This window comes from Armigeres subalbatus, chromosome 2, assembly GCF_024139115.2.
Source record: "Armigeres subalbatus isolate Guangzhou_Male chromosome 2, GZ_Asu_2, whole genome shotgun sequence".
Lineage (NCBI taxonomy): Eukaryota > Metazoa > Arthropoda > Insecta > Diptera > Culicidae > Armigeres > Armigeres subalbatus.
This window is the reverse complement of record NC_085140.1, coordinates 281,317,098-281,338,845: the sequence shown is the minus strand read 5'-3', so window position 1 is coordinate 281,338,845 and position 21,748 is coordinate 281,317,098. Positions and strand designations below refer to the sequence as shown.

General features: G+C 39.7%; 1 protein-coding gene across 1 annotated transcript in view; it reads right to left on the bottom strand.

The window, feature by feature from the left end:
* Positions 1–4,062: 4,062 nt before the first annotated feature.
* Positions 4,063–21,748, bottom strand: part of LOC134212320 (tubulin glycylase 3B-like) — a 35,106-nt gene continuing 17,420 nt past the window's right edge. Inside the window, exons 2-3 of the mRNA XM_062690071.1 lie at positions 4,600–5,121; positions 4,063–4,534 (exon numbers count right to left, since the gene is read on the bottom strand). Of these exons, the coding sequence (XP_062546055.1) occupies positions 4,218–4,534; positions 4,600–5,121 (839 nt within the window). The 3' untranslated portion in view covers positions 4,063–4,217. The remainder of the gene's footprint in view (positions 4,535–4,599; positions 5,122–21,748) is intronic.

Sequence of the window (21,748 nt, the reverse complement as noted above, 5' to 3'; positions counted from 1 at the left end):
ATCGCTCAGTTTTGTCGTTGTATGTGAAGAATTTATGGCGCTTCTCAGTTAAATACTGAAGAAGACGTTTGCGATCGTCAAATGATCCCGGCAAAACGCGGCAGTCACTCTTCCTAGCAATCTGAAATGAAACCTTGATCCCCTGAAGGTTACTCAAAATCTCATTCCTAAAGCCAGAAAACTCGGCAACAGATACCACAATTGGCGGAATCCTTTGCTTTTTCGCATGAATCGAATCACCTGGGCTAGAGGTAGATTCGATTTGCTCAATTTCATTATTAATCAAATCGAATTGATTGCTCAGTTCGATAGGAGAAGAATTATTTCCGATATTAGAGTTAGAAGGAATATCTGAATTCTCCAGCTTCCTTCTATTTTCCCGCGCTTTGGCCGGACGGTCTTGAAACCTTGTTTCTTTGAAGGAAGTGGAGAATTCAGAGACTCCCCCTTCCTCTTGTTTTTATTAATGCTCATTGCTGAGCGTGGTGACGTGACCTTCTAAGAGGTTTTTTCCCAGAACGGTGTCCCTGCAGGATTACCACCGCTTGCCGGAATTTTACTTCCGCAAACGGGTCCAACGTAAAACGAAGGCACGGGTTCTTGCAAAGATCGCAACGGGATCAGTGGGTACAAATAGCGCTGAGAACACTGTTGAAATTAAAATAGCTTCGGGTAGTATTAAAAACTTCCTTCCGCAAAGAGAGAAAAAAGAACCGCACAGCACGATGCGGTCTGTGATTTTTAATATCCAATCACAGGATTTGAAGCTGACTTTGTCCTGAGAGAGGATAGACCCACACACTTAATTTTTTTTACCGGGATCTCAGCAAAATGTTAAACTTTTACCGAGAATCGCACAGCCGTGCCCCAGCAAACATATTTTTTGCCGAGATTTCTGTCAAAATTGCTGATAATCAGCAAATATTTTGCTGAAAATCAGCTAACAAACGCTATTTTTGCCGGAATATCAGTTATTTATTTTGCTGGCACACGGCTGTGCGGATTTTTGCCGAGCTGCAGAAATAAAAACTGAGTGTGCATATTTTGGAAAGCCTACTCTGCCTGTAATCGCATAACTGTCCCATATGACTTTTCACCGTTTTTGAGTTTTGATGACCAATGATTATATTTTGGTTTATATTTGTATGCATTTAAATAAAACTGTGTAATTTGTTCTAAAAATTTCGAAAAAAATACCAAGTCGATTTGTCCCATTTTGAAAGTAACCGCATTTGAGTCCCATTGTGAAAGTAACCGTATAATATGTCCCATAAACATGAATTTCAACATGGTTAACATGGTAACATGGTTCAGGAAGATTTTCTTTCTTTTATTTTCCTTTATATTATTATGATAAATATTCTTAGAACTGTTATCTCGGCCAATGGATGATGTTTAAGGCCCGGTCATACCAAATTGAGATTGAATGGAGTAGAAACCCATTGGATATTATTTCCCAAAAGTTGACAAACGACTTGATCTACCAGAATTCTATGCAAACACGTTGCGACAATGTCACATTATCTTTTGTGGATATACTAATTTAGCATTAAGAAATATCTGTTTTTATTTATCAGTAATCTGAAATTCTTAATTTTCACTCGGTTGCGTGACCAACATGTACCCATCATTTTGAACGTGTAACTTCAATTTGCCACCAACACATTTGGAACATGTTTAAATCATAAATAAAGAAAAATCACACGGTTTTTGAAATTCGGCGAACATTTAGGATGAATGGGGAATTATCATTTGAATGTCAAGACGATGTTTGGTTTGCTCTGTCGAATCACATGTTTCACAACTTTCGTGTTCTCATTTCACGATAGAAATGAGCATTTTCATAATTTGGCTATAAAACTAGTCTAGAACTCTTAGTACATAATAGTATGATAGCAATTACAATCGTTTCGGTGCATGTATTCGACGGTAATGCGAAATGCTTCTTCTTCTTCTTCTTCTTCTTATTGGCATTACATCCCCACACTGGGACAGAGCCGCCTCGCAGCTTAGTGTTCGCTAAGCACTTCCACAGTTATTAACTGCGAGGTTTCTAAGCCAGGTTACCATTTTTGCATTCGTATATCATGAGGCTAGCACGATGATACTTTTTATGCCCAGGGAAGTCGAGACAATTTCCAATCCGAAAATTGCCTAGACCGGCACCGGGAATCGAACCCAGCCACCCTCAGCATGGTCTTGCTTTGTAGCCGCGCGTCTTACCGCACGGCTAAGGAGGGCCCCATGCCCCAATGCGAAATGCACGATTTGTAATTCTTGATGTAACTTCCTACAGTATTGAACGTAGTGGGACAGGATATGCGATTACTTTCCCTTCATACACACGTAAAAAATTTAATGTTATTTATTATTAATATTTCTAATACTTTTTTGCCAAAGCAGGCGCTTAATGATATGTATAAGAAAAAACTTATACATCGCATTAGTCACATACATTCCGAAACTTATACTTTTCATTAACTTATGAATGTTATTAGCTTTTTGATATTGGATCATTCATTAGGTGGCATAATGAAGAGTATAAGTATTTTCGAATGGTTTTTTGCCATAACATATAAGGTTATTTTTTTACGCGCAGGCAAAGTAACCGCATATCCTGTCCCATGGATAATTTTCGTAAAAATAAGCAAAAATCATTTTAATAATGCAAGGCATAGTAAAAGATACATATTTTTACACCGCACTGACGTGAAAAATGTTTGAAAAACATTTCAATCAAGCAACGCTGAAGAAAATATTGATTATATTTTAAATGCTCGTTTTCTCGACTTGCTATTTTTTCATATGGGACTGATATGCGGTTATAGGCAGTACAATGCAATGTGCCGTTCAAATTAAGGGAAAAAGTTGTTGACCATTTGGATTCACTAGAAAAGCAGAATGTTATTACACCGATACGGGCACAATTGCAATGCACATCGAAATCAACTAAAGGTCATGGTTCCACGACAATCCAGGTCGACGATCCGGTTGCCAATACAAAGACAGAAACGAGCATCAATTGACGCTTCCAGAATGAAGAGATCGCTGCTAGGAAGGACTATGCCAAGCAAGAGAAACAAGAGCATACAAGAACTTAGTCCCATCAGAACGCGAAGCGTTTCACGATCGAAAAGAAGAAAAGTCGATGAAGAAAATTGAAATGTTTGAAAGACCCAGTAGCAATGTGTACAGTCGTAATTTGACGAGTCCTGGGATGAGCATTAAATTATATAAGAAAAAGTAAAATTTAAGGTTGTCAACAATATACGATTTTGTATAAGTTAAAGGATTGAAAGGATTGGTTCAAACTCAATAAGGAAATGTAAATTTTATCAGACAATTGACGTTCTAAGTCTATAAATGAGTATTCCTAATGTTATTAAAATTGATAATGAATTAATGTCAAATCTAAAGGAAAAAGGATTGTTATAATCGATTAAATGGGTTAAACCCTTTCAGAGATGAAACGATAATTGAGAAGCGAGAAAGTAAAAACGATAAATTACGATGTTCGGTTTCCTTTAATAAATGATCGCTTACTGAAGTCGTTCTCTTATTCGCGAATAAGAAAGTAATGCCTCTACTCACTCTTATGGCAAAATCTCATTGCTATCTGTCAGACTGTGCGTGAAACATGGCCGCCAATCACCCATTCTTGTTCCTCCACAGCAAAATCCCATAAGGAACTATCAGACTGTGCGTGAAGCATTTACCTTCGTAGTCGCGAATTCCTTGAACGCCAACTTAAGTAGACGTGTTTTTATTATCAGGGTTTAAGAAACCACATTTTGGATACACTTTACCTACTTCCGAATTCAAATTTGGTGCTACGTCGACAATATCATCTCGGTATTCATACATCCTTCACATCAGTTACCTAGTATTAAATTAATACGAGAGAGGCAAAAATATATGTGCTTTTAGTATAAGAAAAGGAGTTTAACATAAGATGCAGCTTTTATACAAAGGTTGGTTATTCTCAAATGAGGAATGGCATTGATTTATTCTTATTGTTTTGGCTATGCTGTGATCCAATAATTTTGTGCCGGGCGATTCATAACGATAAATTTATTCTCCAGAACTTTCAATAATTTCGTTTAATATATATATTTTACTTCATTTATCATAACTAGTAAAACTTATCAAAGCACGAAGCATCATGCTGTTGTGTGTAACATGTGTAGAAAGTTGGTAACGAAAGGCAATTTTACGGATTATCTACTTAAATTTGATCGTGGTCTCTCGCCGGGATTGCTCGCACTTGAAGCTTTGCTTCCGCCGTTACTGCTGCCGTTGCTGGACGTCTGTGACTGCGCCGAATTACTGGTTGGTTTGGCGCGAGTTCTGTTCAGGGCACACATCGGTGGCCCAGTCGGGGGCTGTGGGCTCTTGCACCTGTTCCTTGGGCCCAGGCATTTACCCTCAAGCAACATTCCATAGCCATATGGTGCCAACCGAGGAATCTCTATCGAATGGATACACTCGAATTGACCGGTCCCGGCTCGTTTATCGTTGGTGTTATCAATCACAACTGCATCGAAAATAAAGCAAACTGAAACGCTCGACAAATCATATGTAAAAATGGACAGGACTCACCCTTTACCAGGTCTTCCAGTACTGCTGGACAAATGATTTCGGTAACTTCGGTTGACGATGATAGGTCCGGACTAGAATTTATTTCAATGAGCATGGTTCGAAAGTTTTCCGTCACCATAAAGTCGGCTCCGTACAATTCGAACATATTCCTCTCCATTTTCATACCGTCCAGACTGGCGGAGACGATCGATAGAATATTTCGCTTCATATCGGGATATATTTTCCGTTGCCAATAGTACCCCTTATCGAGGGATTGCAAATACTGTTGAAACTGTTTACTGGACCACATGTTGCAGACAGGGAGTAGAGATCCTTGCTTCTGGATAGTAGCAGCATATTGCTTTTGAATGGAGTAGTTCGTCAAGTGGATTGATTCGTTGAAATCGTCCAGATTAAACTCGCGTGAACTAAACCGTAGATAGCAGTCCCGGTACATCCATACTTTTAGCTGATTGCTGGTGAACGTTATGAGGAAATACTGCCTGATGTCAAACTTTGTGTTGTAGATCAGCAAAGGCTTTTCTGTGAAGGAACAAAAAGGTTTTCAATGAATAAACGTCCAGTCTACTTCATTAACATGTAATTATTCACATGTTGTTATATAACATGTTATACATAAGGCCGTACTCTCTTCCATTCAAATTTGGTATACACTTGATTTTTTTTTGTTTTCAGTTGAATCCACCTGCTACATTAGTTTAACAAAGCTGAATGCGTCCCTACGTTCCCCCTATTAGGACACAGGCCGATGATAATAGACCAGCCTATGATGGTCATTTGAACATTGTGTGCAGTAGTTAGATCTTGTGCCGGAGTAGTTTTTTTTAATTAGCACTTTTTTCATTAATAGCATTTGAACCATATTCCCAATTCCCAAAGAAGCTTAAAGGGTTCGTTGTAAAAGTTTATCAATTTCTTAAAACGACTCATCTACTCCTGCAAACTAAGATTCAAACGGCGATTGGACGAATCTGACAGAAAAAGTGTTATCAGATTCGTCAAAACGGCGTTCGAATTCCCGACCACAAAAGAAGATAAGTCGCTTTGAATGCACAGACCGCATCGTGCTTTCGTTCTTTTCTCTCGTTGCTGAAGGAAGTTTTTAATACTATCCGAAGCTATTTTAATTTCAACAGTGTTTCTCACCGCTATTTGTATCCACTGATCCCGTTACGATCTTTGCTTGGACCCATGCCTTTGTTTTACGTTGGACCCGTTTGCGGAAGTAAAATTCCGACATGCGGTGTCCTGCAGGGACACCGTTCTGGGAAAAAACACTTAGAAGGCCACGACGCCACGCTCAGCAATGAGCATTTTTAAAAACAAGAGGAAGGGTGAGTCGCTGAGTTCTCCACTTCCTTCTAAGAAACAAGGTTTCAAGATTGTCATGCTAAAGCGCGGAAAATAGAAGGAAGCTGGAGACTTCAGATATTCCTTCTAACTCTAACATTGAAAATAATTCTTCTCCTATCGAACTAAGCAATCAGTTCGATTTGATTCATGACAAAATTGAGCAAATCGAATCTCCTCAAGCCAAACTCCTCTCCAAAAAACCTCAAGCCCAGGTGATTCGATTCATGCGAAAAAGCAAAGGATTCCGCCAATTGTGGTATCTGTTACCGAGTTTTCGGGCTTTAGGAATGAGATTTTGAGTAACCTTCAGGGGATCAAGGTTTCATTTCAGATTGCCAGGAAGGGTGACTGCGCGTATTGCCGGGATCCTTTGACGATCGCAAACGTCTTCTTCAGTATTTAACTGAAAAGTGGCATAAATTTTCCACGACGACAAAACTGAGCGATTGTTCAAAGTCATCTTGAAAGGTCTCCTCAGTGATGATAAATCACTGGATGAGATTAAAATTGAAATTTCTCAATTACTTGGATTTTCACCAGTGCAAGTAATTAAGATGAAAAAGAAATCTCGCTCTAGTACTTCCCAGAGGGGTATTTCTCAAGAATTTTATTTAGTTCACTTTGACAAAAGTGAACTTTAATAATATGGCCTGGGGGAATTTTCCAAAACCCTACTCAGTGCCGTAAGTGTCAAAAGTGGGATCACGGAACTAAACATCGCCACATGGATGCTAAATGCATGATTTGTGGTGAAACCTCTCACGCCAAAGACGCCTGTCCTGTGAGAGTGGATTCCAATAAATTTAAATGTGCCAATTGTTGGGGCTGTTCAGGTTGTATCAAATTTTTTTACTATGTCTGAAACTTGATTATGCATATGTACAACATGTGATAGATTTAGTTCGGAAAAGGTATTGGAGCGCCGTTGCTGATGAAGCAAGTGTGTAGGAGCCGGACAATATTAAATACTCATCCTACTTGGTTGACATTGTGTACAAAAATACATTTGAGAGAGTAAGTTCTGAAAATGTATTGCGAGAGATCGGCTGGTACCTGGTGCTGGGAATTTGGTTTCATCAGTACCCGCTAAGCTGCGGTGGACGACGGAGGTCCTTCGTAGCTTAGTAGGGAAAGCACCTGTCATGCGAACTGGGGTCGTGGGATCAAACCCCACCGAAGGGGCGGTTACCCTCCAATACCTTTTCCGAACTAAATCTATCACATGTTGTACATATGCATAATCAAGTTTCAGACATAGTAATTAATTTCCACTCCGGGTGGCTTAATACCCGGCATATAGGCAATTAACTTTGAATGTACAAATTTTTTTTTTGTTGTTAGGGCGTAGAACCACTGCGTCCATTGAGTTGAACTTTTGTGGTATACCCCTGATTACTACTAACTATTCGCATCTTCTAGGTTGATCACCATTTGTCAAGTAAACAACCTAAGACGCGTATTTTCCCAGTCCGGTATAATTGAGTTAATAAAAACCCACTACCTTTCCAGGATTTGCAGTCCAAATATCTCCTGGTTGCATAAAGCCACTATTTAGAGATTTAGATCTACTCTTGTACAATGCATCACAACTGCAAAGCAGATGTTCCGAGGTTTCACGTCCCATGTTACAGAAACGGCAGATATCATTCTGAATCTGGCCAATATTTTTCAAGTGATATCTGCTCGGGCAGTGTCTCTAAGAGCTTTTCGGTTACTTTAACATTGGGAATTATAAATCTCTTTGATTGAGCACACTTTTCGGCAACCAACCAATTGGTCATCAACCTTTGTGCTCTCCAGGATTTGAATTCCATTTTTATGGTACAGTATGATATACAGAAAGGCAGAAAGGTTCTGGGCCAATAAACTGTGTATCGTCGTTTCGCAAGCGCGTATGCCTTTTCATTACCTCCAATGCCACAGTGCCCTGGAACCCAGTACAGATTTACGGAGTTCTCTTGGCACACCTTTCGCAATGAAAGAATGCAGTCCCAGACAAGTTTTGACGTACATTTGAAGCTACTCAACGCTTTGAGTGCCGCTTGACTATCTGTGAAAATACAAATATTTGCATATCTATATTTCCTTTCTACACAGATATTAGCACATTTCATTATAGCAAAAATCTCCGCTTGGAACACCGTTGGATAGTTTTCCATTGCCACTGAGATCGCTATCCCAGGGCCGAAGATTCCTGCACCCGTTTTTGTTCCTATTTTTGAGCCATCTGTGTAGAATTTTATGGAACCGTCTCGAACAGTGGGACCTCCGACATCCCAAACCATACGTAATGGTTCATATATGTTGTAAGGAATGTCATAGTTCTCCACAGGTTTCATCCAGTCTCCATTCATATTCATCACTGGCCCATATTGAAAATTTTGTGAAATACTCAAGTGGCCCACTAAATTGCCTGACTTGAATAACTTCAATCGTTTAAGTTTTTGCATATTCTTTTCCGCTTCTAACTGCACGAATTCATACAATGGTAGCAGATTAAGAATTGCATCTAAAGATTTTGAAGAGGTGCTGCGCATCGCTCCCGTTATAGTAATGGACACTAACCTTTGTAGTTTTGTCAGCTTCTTCTGTGCAGTAGCCTCTTTTGTTTTTGGCCACCAGACAAGAGCAGCATATGTCAGTTTTGGACGAATAATGGAAGTATAGATCCACTTTATCATGTTTGGTCTTAAGCCTCATTTTCTTCCAAATGTTTTAGAGCATATCCAGAAGGCACTAGTTGCCTTTCCGATTGCACACTCAATATGAACATTCCAGTTGAGTTTAGAATCCAGAATGACTCCCAGGTATTTGACCTGTTCACTAAGCTGAATTTCTAGTCCTCCAAGCTTTAGAGCTTTTAGATCAAGTTTCCTTTTCCTAGTGAATGGTACAATTACAATTTTTGACGGATTAATGCTAAGGCCTTCCTGAATACACCACGATTGGTTAAAATTTAGAGCCCATTGCATTCTTTCAGAAATGATATTGTCGAATTTCCCCCTCACTATGATGACAATATCATCAGCAAAGCCTTCAACTCGAAACCTTTTTCTTTCAAGCTTCCTAGAAGATCGTCTACAACTAAGGACCACATTAGTGGTGAGAGGGCCCCTCCTTGAGGGCTACCTTTGGTTGCCCATACTGTAAGAGACGAACTTGTCAGTTCTGAAGAGATTTCTCTTTTTGCAAGCATGCTGTGAATCCATTTGATAATGTTCGTGTCGAAGTTTCTTTTCTTCATGGCACGATCCATTGACGAATAAGAAGCGTTATCGAAAGCTCCTTCAATGTCCAAGAAAGAACAAAGTGCTATTTCTTTTACCGAAAGCGCTTTTTCCACTTTAGATACCACTGTATGAAGTGCCGTAATTGTTGACTTACCGGACTGGTAAGCAAACTGGAACTTAGACAGTGGATGTTTAATCATGTAATTTGAGTTGATATAATCACTCAACACCTTGGAATATAATGGAATATAATTGAGTCTTAGACTTGCCTTAAAAATCTCAATTAACGGCGGAATCAGCACTGCTTCGCCGTTTTGAAGCATTGCTGGAATTATTCCGTCCGGTCCTGCAGATTTATAAGGCTCAAAAGATCTCACTGCATTCTCTACCCTGGCTTTTGTAAAGATATCGTCAGCCAAGGCTTGTGTAACATTTTTTGAATCATCAGACATTTTAGTTGGTCTTGCTGAACATCTTTGACTTTCAACCGAACCACTTGTTGTTGGGTCTACACATATAATCGATCCAAGAAAATGGGTTTCCATAATCAACTTTAATGTTTCACCAGAAGTTTGGGTGGAAAATGCATCCACTTTTTTCAGATTCCCTAGTTCATTAGTATGATCTTTTGCAAGTGCCCTCTGAAGTCTCGCGACTTCTGAAGTATTGCTAATATTTTCACACTTTGAACCCAAGATCTTCTTTTGGATTTTCTTATTTCGTTATTGTACTCAGTAAGTGCACTCCTATACGGAGTCCAATTCGAGGTTCTTTTTGCTTTATTAAAAAGTTTACGAGAAGTCTTCCGCAGTTTTTCCAATTTTGAGTTCCACCACGGAACGTCCCTGTTAGAGGACGACTGCTTAGTAGGACAACTATTGTAGAAAGCATTTAAAATCTTATCATTTGCCTTTTGGGAAAAACATTCCAGTTCTTGAACTAAATCAATTTTTCCACTCTTTGTAAATGGGTCTGAATTTAAATGTTGCTTATATTGTTCCCAGTTCGTTTTTCTAGCGTTTCTAAATGAAGTTGATGATCGTTTTCCCCAACTCCATTCAAACACAATATGTCTATGATCTGACAATGATGTTTCCTTGGAGACATGCCAGTTTGCAATTTTCATTTATTTATTTATTGTTGCTACATCAACAGACTAATTTGTCCCAATGATGGAGTGATATAAAAAAATATTTGGGCGAATATAAAACAAAACTAAAAGTAAAACATTTTACAAAAACATATCAGTCTTTACGTAGTCTACTGTGCTGAAAAGAACTGGCAGAAACAGCGGCGCAGCGTCTGTCAGGGAATGTTAAAGTCAAACAAAGCTGAGACACGATTGAAGTTTCTCTGCAACCCGCTGATAGCACCATGCATGCTGTAGTTAGTTCGGCTGAAAGGCAATCTTAGCATTGTGCTGATTCGTAGTGCTCTGGGACGGACGTTGATGCTAATTTGATTCAGGATAGAGCTACAGTGAATTCGGCCTTGCAAGATGTCAGCAATTAGAAGAGCTCGAGTTGTCTTCCTACGGTGTTGAAGCGGTTCCAAATTTATCAACTGACATCGCGATTCATAGCTTGGAAGGCGTTGTGGATCCCTCCATGGAAGTTTACGTAGTGCGAAACGTAAAAATCGGCGTTGCACCGATTCGATTCTGTCGGAACCGTTGTTATAGTTCGGGTTCCAAACTGCGGAGCCGTATTCCAATATAGAACGTACCAGCGAGGAGTACAAGGACTTCAGACAATAAATATCGGAAAAGTCCTTTGTAGTGCGAAAGATAAATCCTAACGCTCTGGAAGCCTTGTCCACGACATATGAGATGTGCAGCTTGTACGTGAGTTGGGAGTCGAGGATAACCCCCAAATCTTTCACCTGAGTCCTCCGTTCGATCGTGGAGTCAAGTAGCTTATAATCGAAATTAATTGGTTCTTTTTTTCGGGAGAACGTAATCACAGAGCATTTTATCGGGTTGACCACCATTCGGTTGATGGAACACCAGCCAGAAAATAATAGTAGTTGATTCTGCAAGAAGCGACAATCGTTTATCGAGTTGATCCGGAGGAACATCTTCAAATCGTCAGCATATGAAAGTCTTGGACATAATTATGAAGTTCACGTCATTGAAGTATAATAAGAAAATCAGCGGTCCTAGGTGGCTTCCTTGTGGTATTCCCGATGAAGCCGGGAAATCGTCAGATATGCATTCGCCGACGGAGACCGACAGCCGGCGTCCAGTCATGTATGTACGGAGCCATTCTAAGAAAGAACCACATATTCCAAGCCTTTGGAGTTTTGCTATAGCGATAGAGTGGTTCAGCTTGTCGAAGGCGGCGGATAAGTCGGTATATATTACGTCCGTTTGCGCCCTGTCATTCATGCATTCCGTAATATATGAAGTGAGGCACAACAAGTTAGAAGTTGTGGAGCGGCCGATCGTAAACTCATGTTGGTCTTCGGACAAATAATGTTTGCAGTGAGAAAGCAGAGGTTCCATGATTACAAGTTCGAACAGCTTTTCAACGGAGCTCAGAGACGTTAATCCTCTATAGTTATCCACGTCTCGTCTATTTCCCTTTTTGTGAACAGGAAACATTAGCAGTCTTCCAGCATGAAGGAAAGTGACCATTGGAGATAGTTAACCTAAACAGAGCAAGCAGAGGTGTTAGCAAACTAGAAATGTGTTTCTTCGGGAATGCAGAGGGGACACCATCGGGCTTGAGTCGTGAAGCTGCAGTCGAGATCATTTCGCTATTCTTTCATAAATCGCACCGTTGCACAGTGTCAGATCTAAGACCTCTTGTCTAATTGCATTAGAAAATGTTGGATCATTTCCCCTATTGCAAATATCAATATTATTGGATGAGAGATATTCTAGTAAGCATTTACCTCTACTGTTGATATCCGTACTACCCCACACGGTATGATGCGCATTAGCATCACAGCCAATGATGAATGACTTGTTATTCTCTCTACAATATTGGACAAATGATTCGAACTCAGGAGGAGGGGCCTCAGGATCATCACCCGGAAAATAGGCCGAAGCTACAGCAACCTCAGTTTTTCCATTGGTGGTTGGCACCTCAACCATGATCGCAACTATGTCCCGTTTTAAAAAAGCTTCCCAGTCAACACAAGATCGCATATGATGTCACATAAGATGCTAAAGTGGAGGCCATATAGATACTTCCCCATACAATATGTACGCATATCGCCTCCACTTTAGCATCTTATATTGCATCATATACGATTTTGTGTTGACTGGGTTGTAATGGGGTAACAATTCAATGTTTTATCGACTAAAATAGCAGTTCTTGGCGAACTTTGTTTTTCATCATAAAACAACTTACAGTTCTGTATGTCTATACATGGTATCAAATTTACTCTAAGAATTGTTATTTGACTTCGTTTTAATGGATCCAAATAATTCTTTGAAAATTTTAAATGAGAATGCCCGCTCTTTAAAGGGTAAGGAAGATGAATTATTCAACTTCCTATCAGTTCATAATGTGCACATTGCCATTATAACTGAAACATATTTTAAAACCTGGACTCTTCATCAAAAGAGATCCAAATTATTTTATTTACCGAAAGGATCGTCTTGACAGCGCCTCTGGTGGGGTCGCCATTGTCATTAATGGGCGTATCAAACATAAATTATATTCTTCGTTTGAAACCAAAGTTTTCGAAACCTTGAAAGTTTCTGTTTTGGACAATTTATTCTCTTTTGATTTGTTGAGAGCTGATCTTCAAATTCTAACTCGCAACACAACTATTTTTTCATAATTGGTGACTTCAATGCCAAACACCGTTCATGGAATATGTAATGCAATTCCAATGGTAAAATTTTATTGGCGATTGTTCTGCGGGATATTATACTATACTAGTCGACCCGGCAGACGTTGTCCTGCATAGTAGGCGAAAATTCGTGTTGTGAACTGCCTAGGCAAAATTCCCATATGAATCCTAATTTTAATTTTTCAAGTTTCACTCAACTTTACTCGTGGTTTTCGCATGAGTAAATATCATATAAACCCGTCGGAAACGACAATGAACATATCCACTAGAGTGGGGCGCAGTTGTATGGAAAAACGCAAACTTCGTCCGATCAAGTGAGATCAAGGTTTTTCTGAATCGTTTTGGCAGCCCAATCAACTGTGCAAAATATGGTTGCAACCTCGCATGCCGCATCGCGTTTTAAATTTACATGGAGATTAGTATGGAAAAACGTACTTTTTCACATTTTTGCTAGAAGCGGCTTCAATTTATCATCAATCACGTGACTCAATACGTTAGCATATAGTATGGAAGATGCTGGAAGACTTTGCTGAAGAAGGTACGTAGCTGGTCTACAAAAAATGTTATTACGTTTCGAAAATTGATTGTTTAAACCATATGCAAGACATCAATGTTTCTGCCAGCACTACCGGACAACCTATGGTTATCGAAAAGCAAAACCCATCTTCCTTCTTGTCGGATTTTTTTCTTTGTGAAATAATTCCGGATATCTCCCATTAGCTCTAAAGCCCTATAAGATCAATTATTTTGAAATAACACTCAGTTAAATTATTGGTCTACGTCAGGGCTGCCCAACGTACGGCCCGCGGGCCGGATGCGGCCCTTGGCTCCATTTTGTGTGGCCCGCGGCGTGTAAGAAAAACTACTTCATAATCGGCCCGAAAGCTTTTCTATCTGGCACAAGAAGCTCCTTTTTATCATTTGTTAATAAATACTGTCGGTTATTACTGATTAAAAAATAAAATCTGGGCAAGCATGGAGTCGAATAATGCAGCACGGGCCAGTTTCGCTGTTAATGAGATTTTTGCAATACGGAGATTTTGAGATTTTGGCAAATCGCAGGGGAATTGGCAGCTTTGATCCCAATGAAGAAAACGATTACCGGTATCGACCTGGGGAAAGCTTCTAAGACTGTATGGATGAAGAAGCTTGAACTCTTCTTTGAAAACTTAAGGCCTAACAACTGAAGGAGCTATGGCAATGAGGGGAAAGAACTCTGGCGTTGTGACATCTACGCGAAGAAACTCAACCACCACTAACTCCAAATATTGACGGGAATGGAAGCAGAGTACAAAGGTTTGTTGTGTAAGTTCGGTGGCTAACCCATGGTACTTTGCTTAAGAGCGAAAGATGGCAATATAGCGCTCAAGCTGTGCCATCCAGCTCACTGCACAGAAGTGATCACCAGAAAGAAAAAGAAAAAGAGCAAAAGGAAAATACACTATTTTTATAAGATAAAACAATATCAATGCACAAGCTGCATGATCATGAATGAGCGAGTAGCTTGGCCTTTATATTACATGGCACAAAACATCTCAATGACTTGAACATTAAGCTGCATTGACATGTCGAACTTTCATTATCCAACATGCAAACTATTGAAACAATTTAACACAATTGATAGTCAAAAAATGAAACTTTTCTCAAATCCGGTAGAAAACAGTTCCTACAAATCTGTTGAATATGCTGATAAACTTAAAACCTTTCGACAAGTTTTCAAGCCTTTTCGCTAAGTTTCGATGTAAATTATGCACCTGATGTAAATTATGCACCTCGAATGTTTTATATGGATATATCATATATCTGTGTGAACAACTCTTATTAAGAATAAAAGCAGTAGAAAGTAGATGTTGATCTTTAATATCTCCTTGCGAAATTCGATCACCGATTGTGAAATCAATATGCGTCGAGTATTGTAAAGAAGTTAACAATTGCATGTCCTGTTATGTAAAAATAAAAAGAAAATAAGCACAAAAAAGATTGTTCAAACGCAATAATATCGTGTTTAGTTCTCCATTAAAAAAAATAGTCGTTCTGTAAAGCTAAATGCCATTCTGCAGAAAAAAGTATTTTACTTTGGTATTTTGAAAATGTACAAAAAATATGTAGCGAATATTTCTTGGCCCGCCAGCAAGTGGTCAATCTGAAAATTGGCCCGTGACTTGAAAAGGTTGGGCAGGCCTGGTCTACGTAGTACGGCAGTGCTGGCAGAATAAACGATTTTTTGCATATGGTTTGAACCAGGCATTGCATTTTATCCCATCATTCGATCTTCTGAGCAAAGATACTGATGATATCCAGGGATATTGATCTTAGTTATCTATCTGATCAGTAAACAAAGTGCAATGTTCGCCATGGAGAAACATTTTTTCACTGTTTTTGTTGTAGCAACGCCCTCGCAACGTGAACAAACCCCGAAACACGCTGGCTCTCTGGATCATCATTGAATGCTCAAATGATAATATCTTTCCAGAGTGCTCTTTGATTAGGGATAATATCTTTGCATAAGCAAAGATAACATCCTGTGCTCAGATGATATTGCAATGCCTGGTTTGAACACTCAATGTTCGAAGCGTTATAACTTTTTTCGTGGACGTTCCAGCAACGTGCCTTCTTCAGCAAAGTTTTTCGGCATCCTTTGGGTTATACTTTAACGCAATGTGCCACTTGGTTTACGATGAACTGAAACCTCTAGTAGTAGAAATGCAAAAATATACGTTCTCCCATACTAATTTCCATACAAACTTCAAACACGATGCGGAAAGCGAGGAAGCTACCAATCGCTCCCAAATTCTGCGCAGTTGTTCAGGACCCAGAATGGCTTCGGAAAACCATTGATTTGAAAAAATGACCATGACGCCCCACTCTAATATCCACTGAAGGAATGAAGAAAATCCGTCCAGTCGTTTTTGAGTTATGAGGATACGAACACAGACCATTTCATTTTTATTATATAGAAGATAGATAGAAGAAGATTCATTATCTCAATGGACCAACTTGCTTGCCTTTCAGTCGAAATCCTTCGACAATTGATTTATTGTCGGCGTAGCACCAACTTAGAATTCGGAAGTCGGGACTTCCGAACCGAACTTTCTTCCGAAGTTTTATCTGTCAAACTAATTGATGCGTTGTTTAGCGCATCTTTAGGCGAATCTAGCGCACTACTTCCGAAGTTGGGAAAGTTGCCTGTATCTGGAGAAAAATCCGACTTCGGTATAAAAAGCGTTCTAACTTTATTCCGGATAGACAATAGTTTTAACGGATTCAAGTCCGCCGTGTGTCAATTGGTAACTCATGCTGACTTTGACTCTGATCACCTTCCTGTGACGTTTGAAATATCACAAGAAGTTAATGGCTACTTTTAATTATCATAGAGCTGATTAGGATTTATGTAAAACGTATATTGATAGGAATTTTGATGTTGATATTCCTCTCGATTCCAAAAGTGATATTGATAATGCTCTCGTATCTTTGACTAATTTAATTGTCGAAGCCCGAGTCATTGCAATTCCTAAATGTGAAATAAAATTCAACACCATTATTATTGACGACGATCTTCAGCTACTGATCCGTCTTAAAAATGTTAGACGAAGGCAATACCAAAGAACTTGCAATCCCGTGTTGAAAGTTATTTGGCGAGATTTGCAAAATGAAATTAAAAAACGTTTCGCTATTCTGAGAAATACCAATTTTGAGAATAATAGTCTCCAAGTTGGATCGCAGTTCGAAACCCTTTTGGAAATTACGGAAATTCTTAAAGCCAATTGCACTGCTTAATGAAAGAATGCTCAAAAAATATTATTAACAAATGGCGTAAAGGCTCAAATTTGGTGGTATTTTCTACATACCTATCAAAAAACTTCGTGAGAGTTCTTTATCCTTTTTGATTAGTTTATTTAACAAATGTTTTCAATTGGATATCAATTGGATAAATGGGAAAACACCAAAATTGTACCAAATTTTGAAGCCGGACAAAAATCCAGCTGAGGCTTCTAGTTATCGCCCAATCAGTTTGCTTTCTTCAATAAGCAAACTGTTTGAAAAGATTATTTTCAATAAAATGATGATTCATATTAATGACAATTCTATTTTTGCTGATGAGCACTTTGGTTTTCGCCTCATCAGATATTAAAAGTTACGAATTTAATTCGACTCAACAAATCTGAAGGATATTCGATTGTAGTTGCTCTTCTTGATTTTTTTCCAATTTCGTTTATTTGGTAGGCTCAGGCGTGTATAACACTTTACGGAGCCATTGTTCTTTGTGATATATACAATCAATATCATTTTATTATACGGTTAGTAAGAGGGGGGTAGAAGCCAGCGTACTCGTGGTGACTCGAGGTTAGTTTACAATGTTTAAGGATGGACGGGGCTTAGGATTTGGGATCAGGAAATTTCAGCTTCTCATCCGGGCATTTGGCGTCAGTGACGATGTGGCGTGTCGTCGTGCTCGAGGAATGGTTCGACTGGGAGCATCTTCCGGATGGCAAGAGCTATGGAGCTCTATGGAACAAAAAGGCAGAGACGGAACAAAAAAAAAACTTTAAAGAAAGAAAAAAAAAAAAACAAAATGTTAGATTTTTATGTCAGAAGCACAAAGAAAACTATAAATGGCCTGCATATAGACAACATCACGATCTCCCAAAACACCGCGAACTTCCCTGAAGGGTTGTTTACCTCGGGCCACAAGGGTATCCAATAATTGCTCTCTGGAGGCGTCATTTTCCGAGCAGGACCAAACTACGTGATCGATGTCATCATAATCGGCTCCGCACCTACATAAGTTGCTATCGACACGGTTTATTCTGTACAGATGTGCGTTTAGTGAATAGTGATTGGACATAAGCCTCGACATCGTGCGAATGAAGCCTCGACTTAAGTCCTCACCTCTGAACCACGCTCGCCCAGAAACTTTTGGAACTATGGAAAATAGCCACCGTCCAAGTTCGTTGTGTGTCCAATTTCTTTGCCAACTTTGAAGAGTACTCTGACGGACTAATGGAAAAAACTCGTTGCTCGAGTATTGTCTATCATAAACTTCACCTTCCTGTGCGCCCACCTTTGCCAGCGAGTCTGCCTTCTCATTGCCGTAGATTGAGCAGTGAGATGGGACCCAAACAAAGGTAATCTTGAATGATTATTCGACCAAAACCCGCATCTGCTCTCTTATGTTTGTAAGAAAGTAAGATGCGTGCTTAACAGGTTTCATCGACCGGAGTGCCTCGATAGAACTAAGACTATCCGAGAAGATGAAATAATGGTCTACGGGCTGATTGGAAATTATCCCCAAAGCGAAGTTAATTGCTGCCAGCTCAGCAACATAAACCGAACACGGTTCCTGAAGTTTTCGGAAGGTGGTTGAAGTTACATTGAAAACACCGAAGCCAGTGGATCCGTTAATGCGAGAACCATCAGTGAAATATCTGTTGTTGCAATTGATGTGTTCATATTTTTCTGAAAAAAGAGAGGGAATAGAAATATTTCGAAGATGATCTGGTATTCCTTGAATAGCATGTTTCATGGAGAGATCGTATTCAATTGAGGAACTGTCGTTGGTGAAGTGAACTCGAGGTGGATTATAACACGGAAGACAAAGATCTGAAGAAATGTAGTTGAGATAGACTCTAAGGAATCTTGAACGACAAGTTAGTTCAAGCATATTATCGAAGTTATCTAGAACAAGTGTGTTACTTGTTCCACATTTGACGAGTATTCTAAGTGAGAGCTCCCAGTAACGGTGCTTTAAAGGAGTGACTCCAGCAAGCACCTCCAGGCTCATGTTATGCGTTGAATGCATGCAGCCAAGGGCAATACGCAAACAACGATACTGAATTCGTTCCAATTTGATCAGGTGGCAATCAGCTGCTGAGAGGAAGCAGAAAGAGCCATACTCTAAAACAGAGAGAATAGTCGTTCTATAGAGTTTGATGAGGTCTTCCGGGTGAGCACCCCACCAGGTTCCGGAGATAGAACGTAGAAAATGGATCCTTTTCCGGCATTTTTGTATCAAATACTCAAAATGGAGTTTCCAAGTACATTTAGAATCAAACACGACCCCAAGGTATTTAGAAGATAAAGATTGGTTGATGTCATCATTCAACAGTTTTAGTTTCAGTTGAGCTGGGTACCGCTTCCTAGTAAACACAACCAACTGAGTTTTTTGCGGTGAAAACTCGATCCCTAGATGTCTGGCCCAAACAGTCAGATTATGCAGGGTACTTTGCAATGGTCCTTGCAAGACAGCTGCACATGGACCTCTTAGAGAGACCACGGCATCATCTGCAAGTTGTCTGAGCGTGCATTGTCCTTCCAAACAATTGTCAATATCTTTAACATAGAAATTATAAAGCAAGGGACTTAAACATGATCCTTGGGGAAGGCCCATGTAGCTATTTCTGGAAGTTGTCAGAGTGCCGAGTGTGAAGTTCATTTGTTTTTCTGACAACAAATTATACAAGAAATTGTTCAAAATAACGGGTAATCCACTACTGTGCAGATTGTCTGACAGTACTTCTATGGAAACTGAATCAAAAGCGCCCTTAATATCCAAGAATACTGAAGCCAATTGCTCCTTGTGCGCAAAGGCCAGCTGAATATCTGAAGAGAGCAACGCTAGACAATCGTTTGTTCCTTTCCCTTTTCGAAATCCAAACTGAGTATTTGAAAGCAATGCATTTTCTTCGACCCAATGGTCGACTCTTGAAAGGATCATTTTCTCTAATAACTTTCTCATGCATGATAGCATGGCAATCGGTCGGTATGAATTGTGATTAGACGCTGGTTTCCCAGGCTTTTGAATAGCTATTACTTTGACCTGTCGCCATTCAGGTGGCACAATGTTGTACTCCATGAAACAGTTGTACAGGTCAAGTAATCGTCTTTTTGCGATATCTGGGAGGTTTTTAAGAAGATTGAATTTGATGTTATCGCATCCCGGAGCAGAGTTATTCGATGAAAGAAGAGACATAGAAAGTTCCAGCATTGTGAATGGTCTACCCAAAGAACCGGGATCAGTGACTGATTCTCGAAATAGCGGTTCTGCTGGTACGGAATCTGGGCAGACCTTTTTTGCGAAGTTGAATATCCATCGATTGGAGTATTCTTCACTCTCATTGGTGGAAATGCGGTTCCGCATGTTGCGAGCCGTTTTCCAAAGTGTTGTCATTGAGGTTTCTCGTGATAGTCCCTCGACAAATCGTCGCCAGTAGCTACGTTTTTTTGCCTTGAGAAGATTTTTGAGTTTTCTTTCGAGCCTCAAATACTCTTCGAAAAGCTCAGACCTTCCGTGTTTACGGAAGGCCTTGAAGGCATCAGATTTCTCAGAATACAACTTAGTACATTCATCATCCCATCCAGGAGTGGCTGGTCTTCTTATGACAGATGTACTTGGAACGCGTCGTTTCTGAGCTTCTAGTGCGCTTTTTTGAATCAACTCAGTAAGGAATCGATATTCATCCAAAGGTGGAAGAGTATCAGTTGATTCAATACCAATTTTTACCGCCGATGCAAATTTTTGCCAGTCAATGTTCTTCGTGAGATCGAAAGGAACATTAACTGGCTCAGATTGTTGATAGCCACTCTTAATTGTGGTGACTATCGGTATATGGTCACTACCATGGGGATCTTGAATTACCTTCCACGTGCAATCTAATGATAGTGAATTTGAACATAAAGACAGATCAATACGGCTTTGTTGACCATTTGGTCCTATTCGAGTTACTTCACCAGTGTTCAAAATATTCAAATTGAAATCGTCACACAAATCATAGAAAATAGGCGCTCTATAATCGTCATACGTTTCGCCCCATCCAATACCATGTGCGTTCATATCACCCAATATCAATACTGGAGATGATAGGAGGAGACTGCGCTCCAAAAATGTCGACGATTAATAGAGGCATTTGGAGGAATGTACACTGAAGCTATGCAAAGATCTTTATTCTTCACATTTACTTGGCATGCGACGATTTCTAAGCCGGGAACAGTCGGAATGGGAATTCTGTAGAAGGAGTAGCATTTTTTGATCCCCAAAAGAACGCCACCATAATGATCATTCCGATCTTGGCGAATAATATTAAAATCGTGGAAGTTGATTTCATCTTCAGAAGAAAGCCATGTTTCACAGAGTGCAAATATATCGCAATCGGAATTGCGAATCAAAAACTTGAACACGTCTAATTTATTTTTCAGACTATGACAGTTCCACTGCAGCACAGTGATTGTATCTTGGGTATTGGCCGTATTATCCATCGAAAGATACAATTCCTGCAAGAAGGGGCCATGAAACAGTCATTGCTTCAGATAACTTTCTACTGTTGGTATAAAAAGGTCAATAATAGGCCTCAATGAATTCGGAATATTGAATAAATTCAGAAAACGGTCCACAAGGTCCTTAAAGGAGATCAATCCTCGCTTGGACGGAATACTTTTACTAGAAGTGCGAATAACTTTTTTTCTTTCGTTGATTCTCCCAGCCGGATGTTTCTTCGAAACATCGGATTTTGGCAATGGCGGGAATGTCTTACTGCAACTAGGATCAAAAGAAGCAGTAGGGACAGGTTGCTTCGGGATTTTAAATAAATTATTTACCCATTACCTTCAGATTTTGCCAAGCTTTTATGGATGATTTTTGTTCTCTTGCGGCGCGATCCCGGGGAAGACGGTTGCTTCCTCTTTTCGGGCACGTGTACCTCCGCAGGATCATCCATATCGGCTGCGTCAGAGTCCAATTCATCAATGGATATGGAATCATAATAATC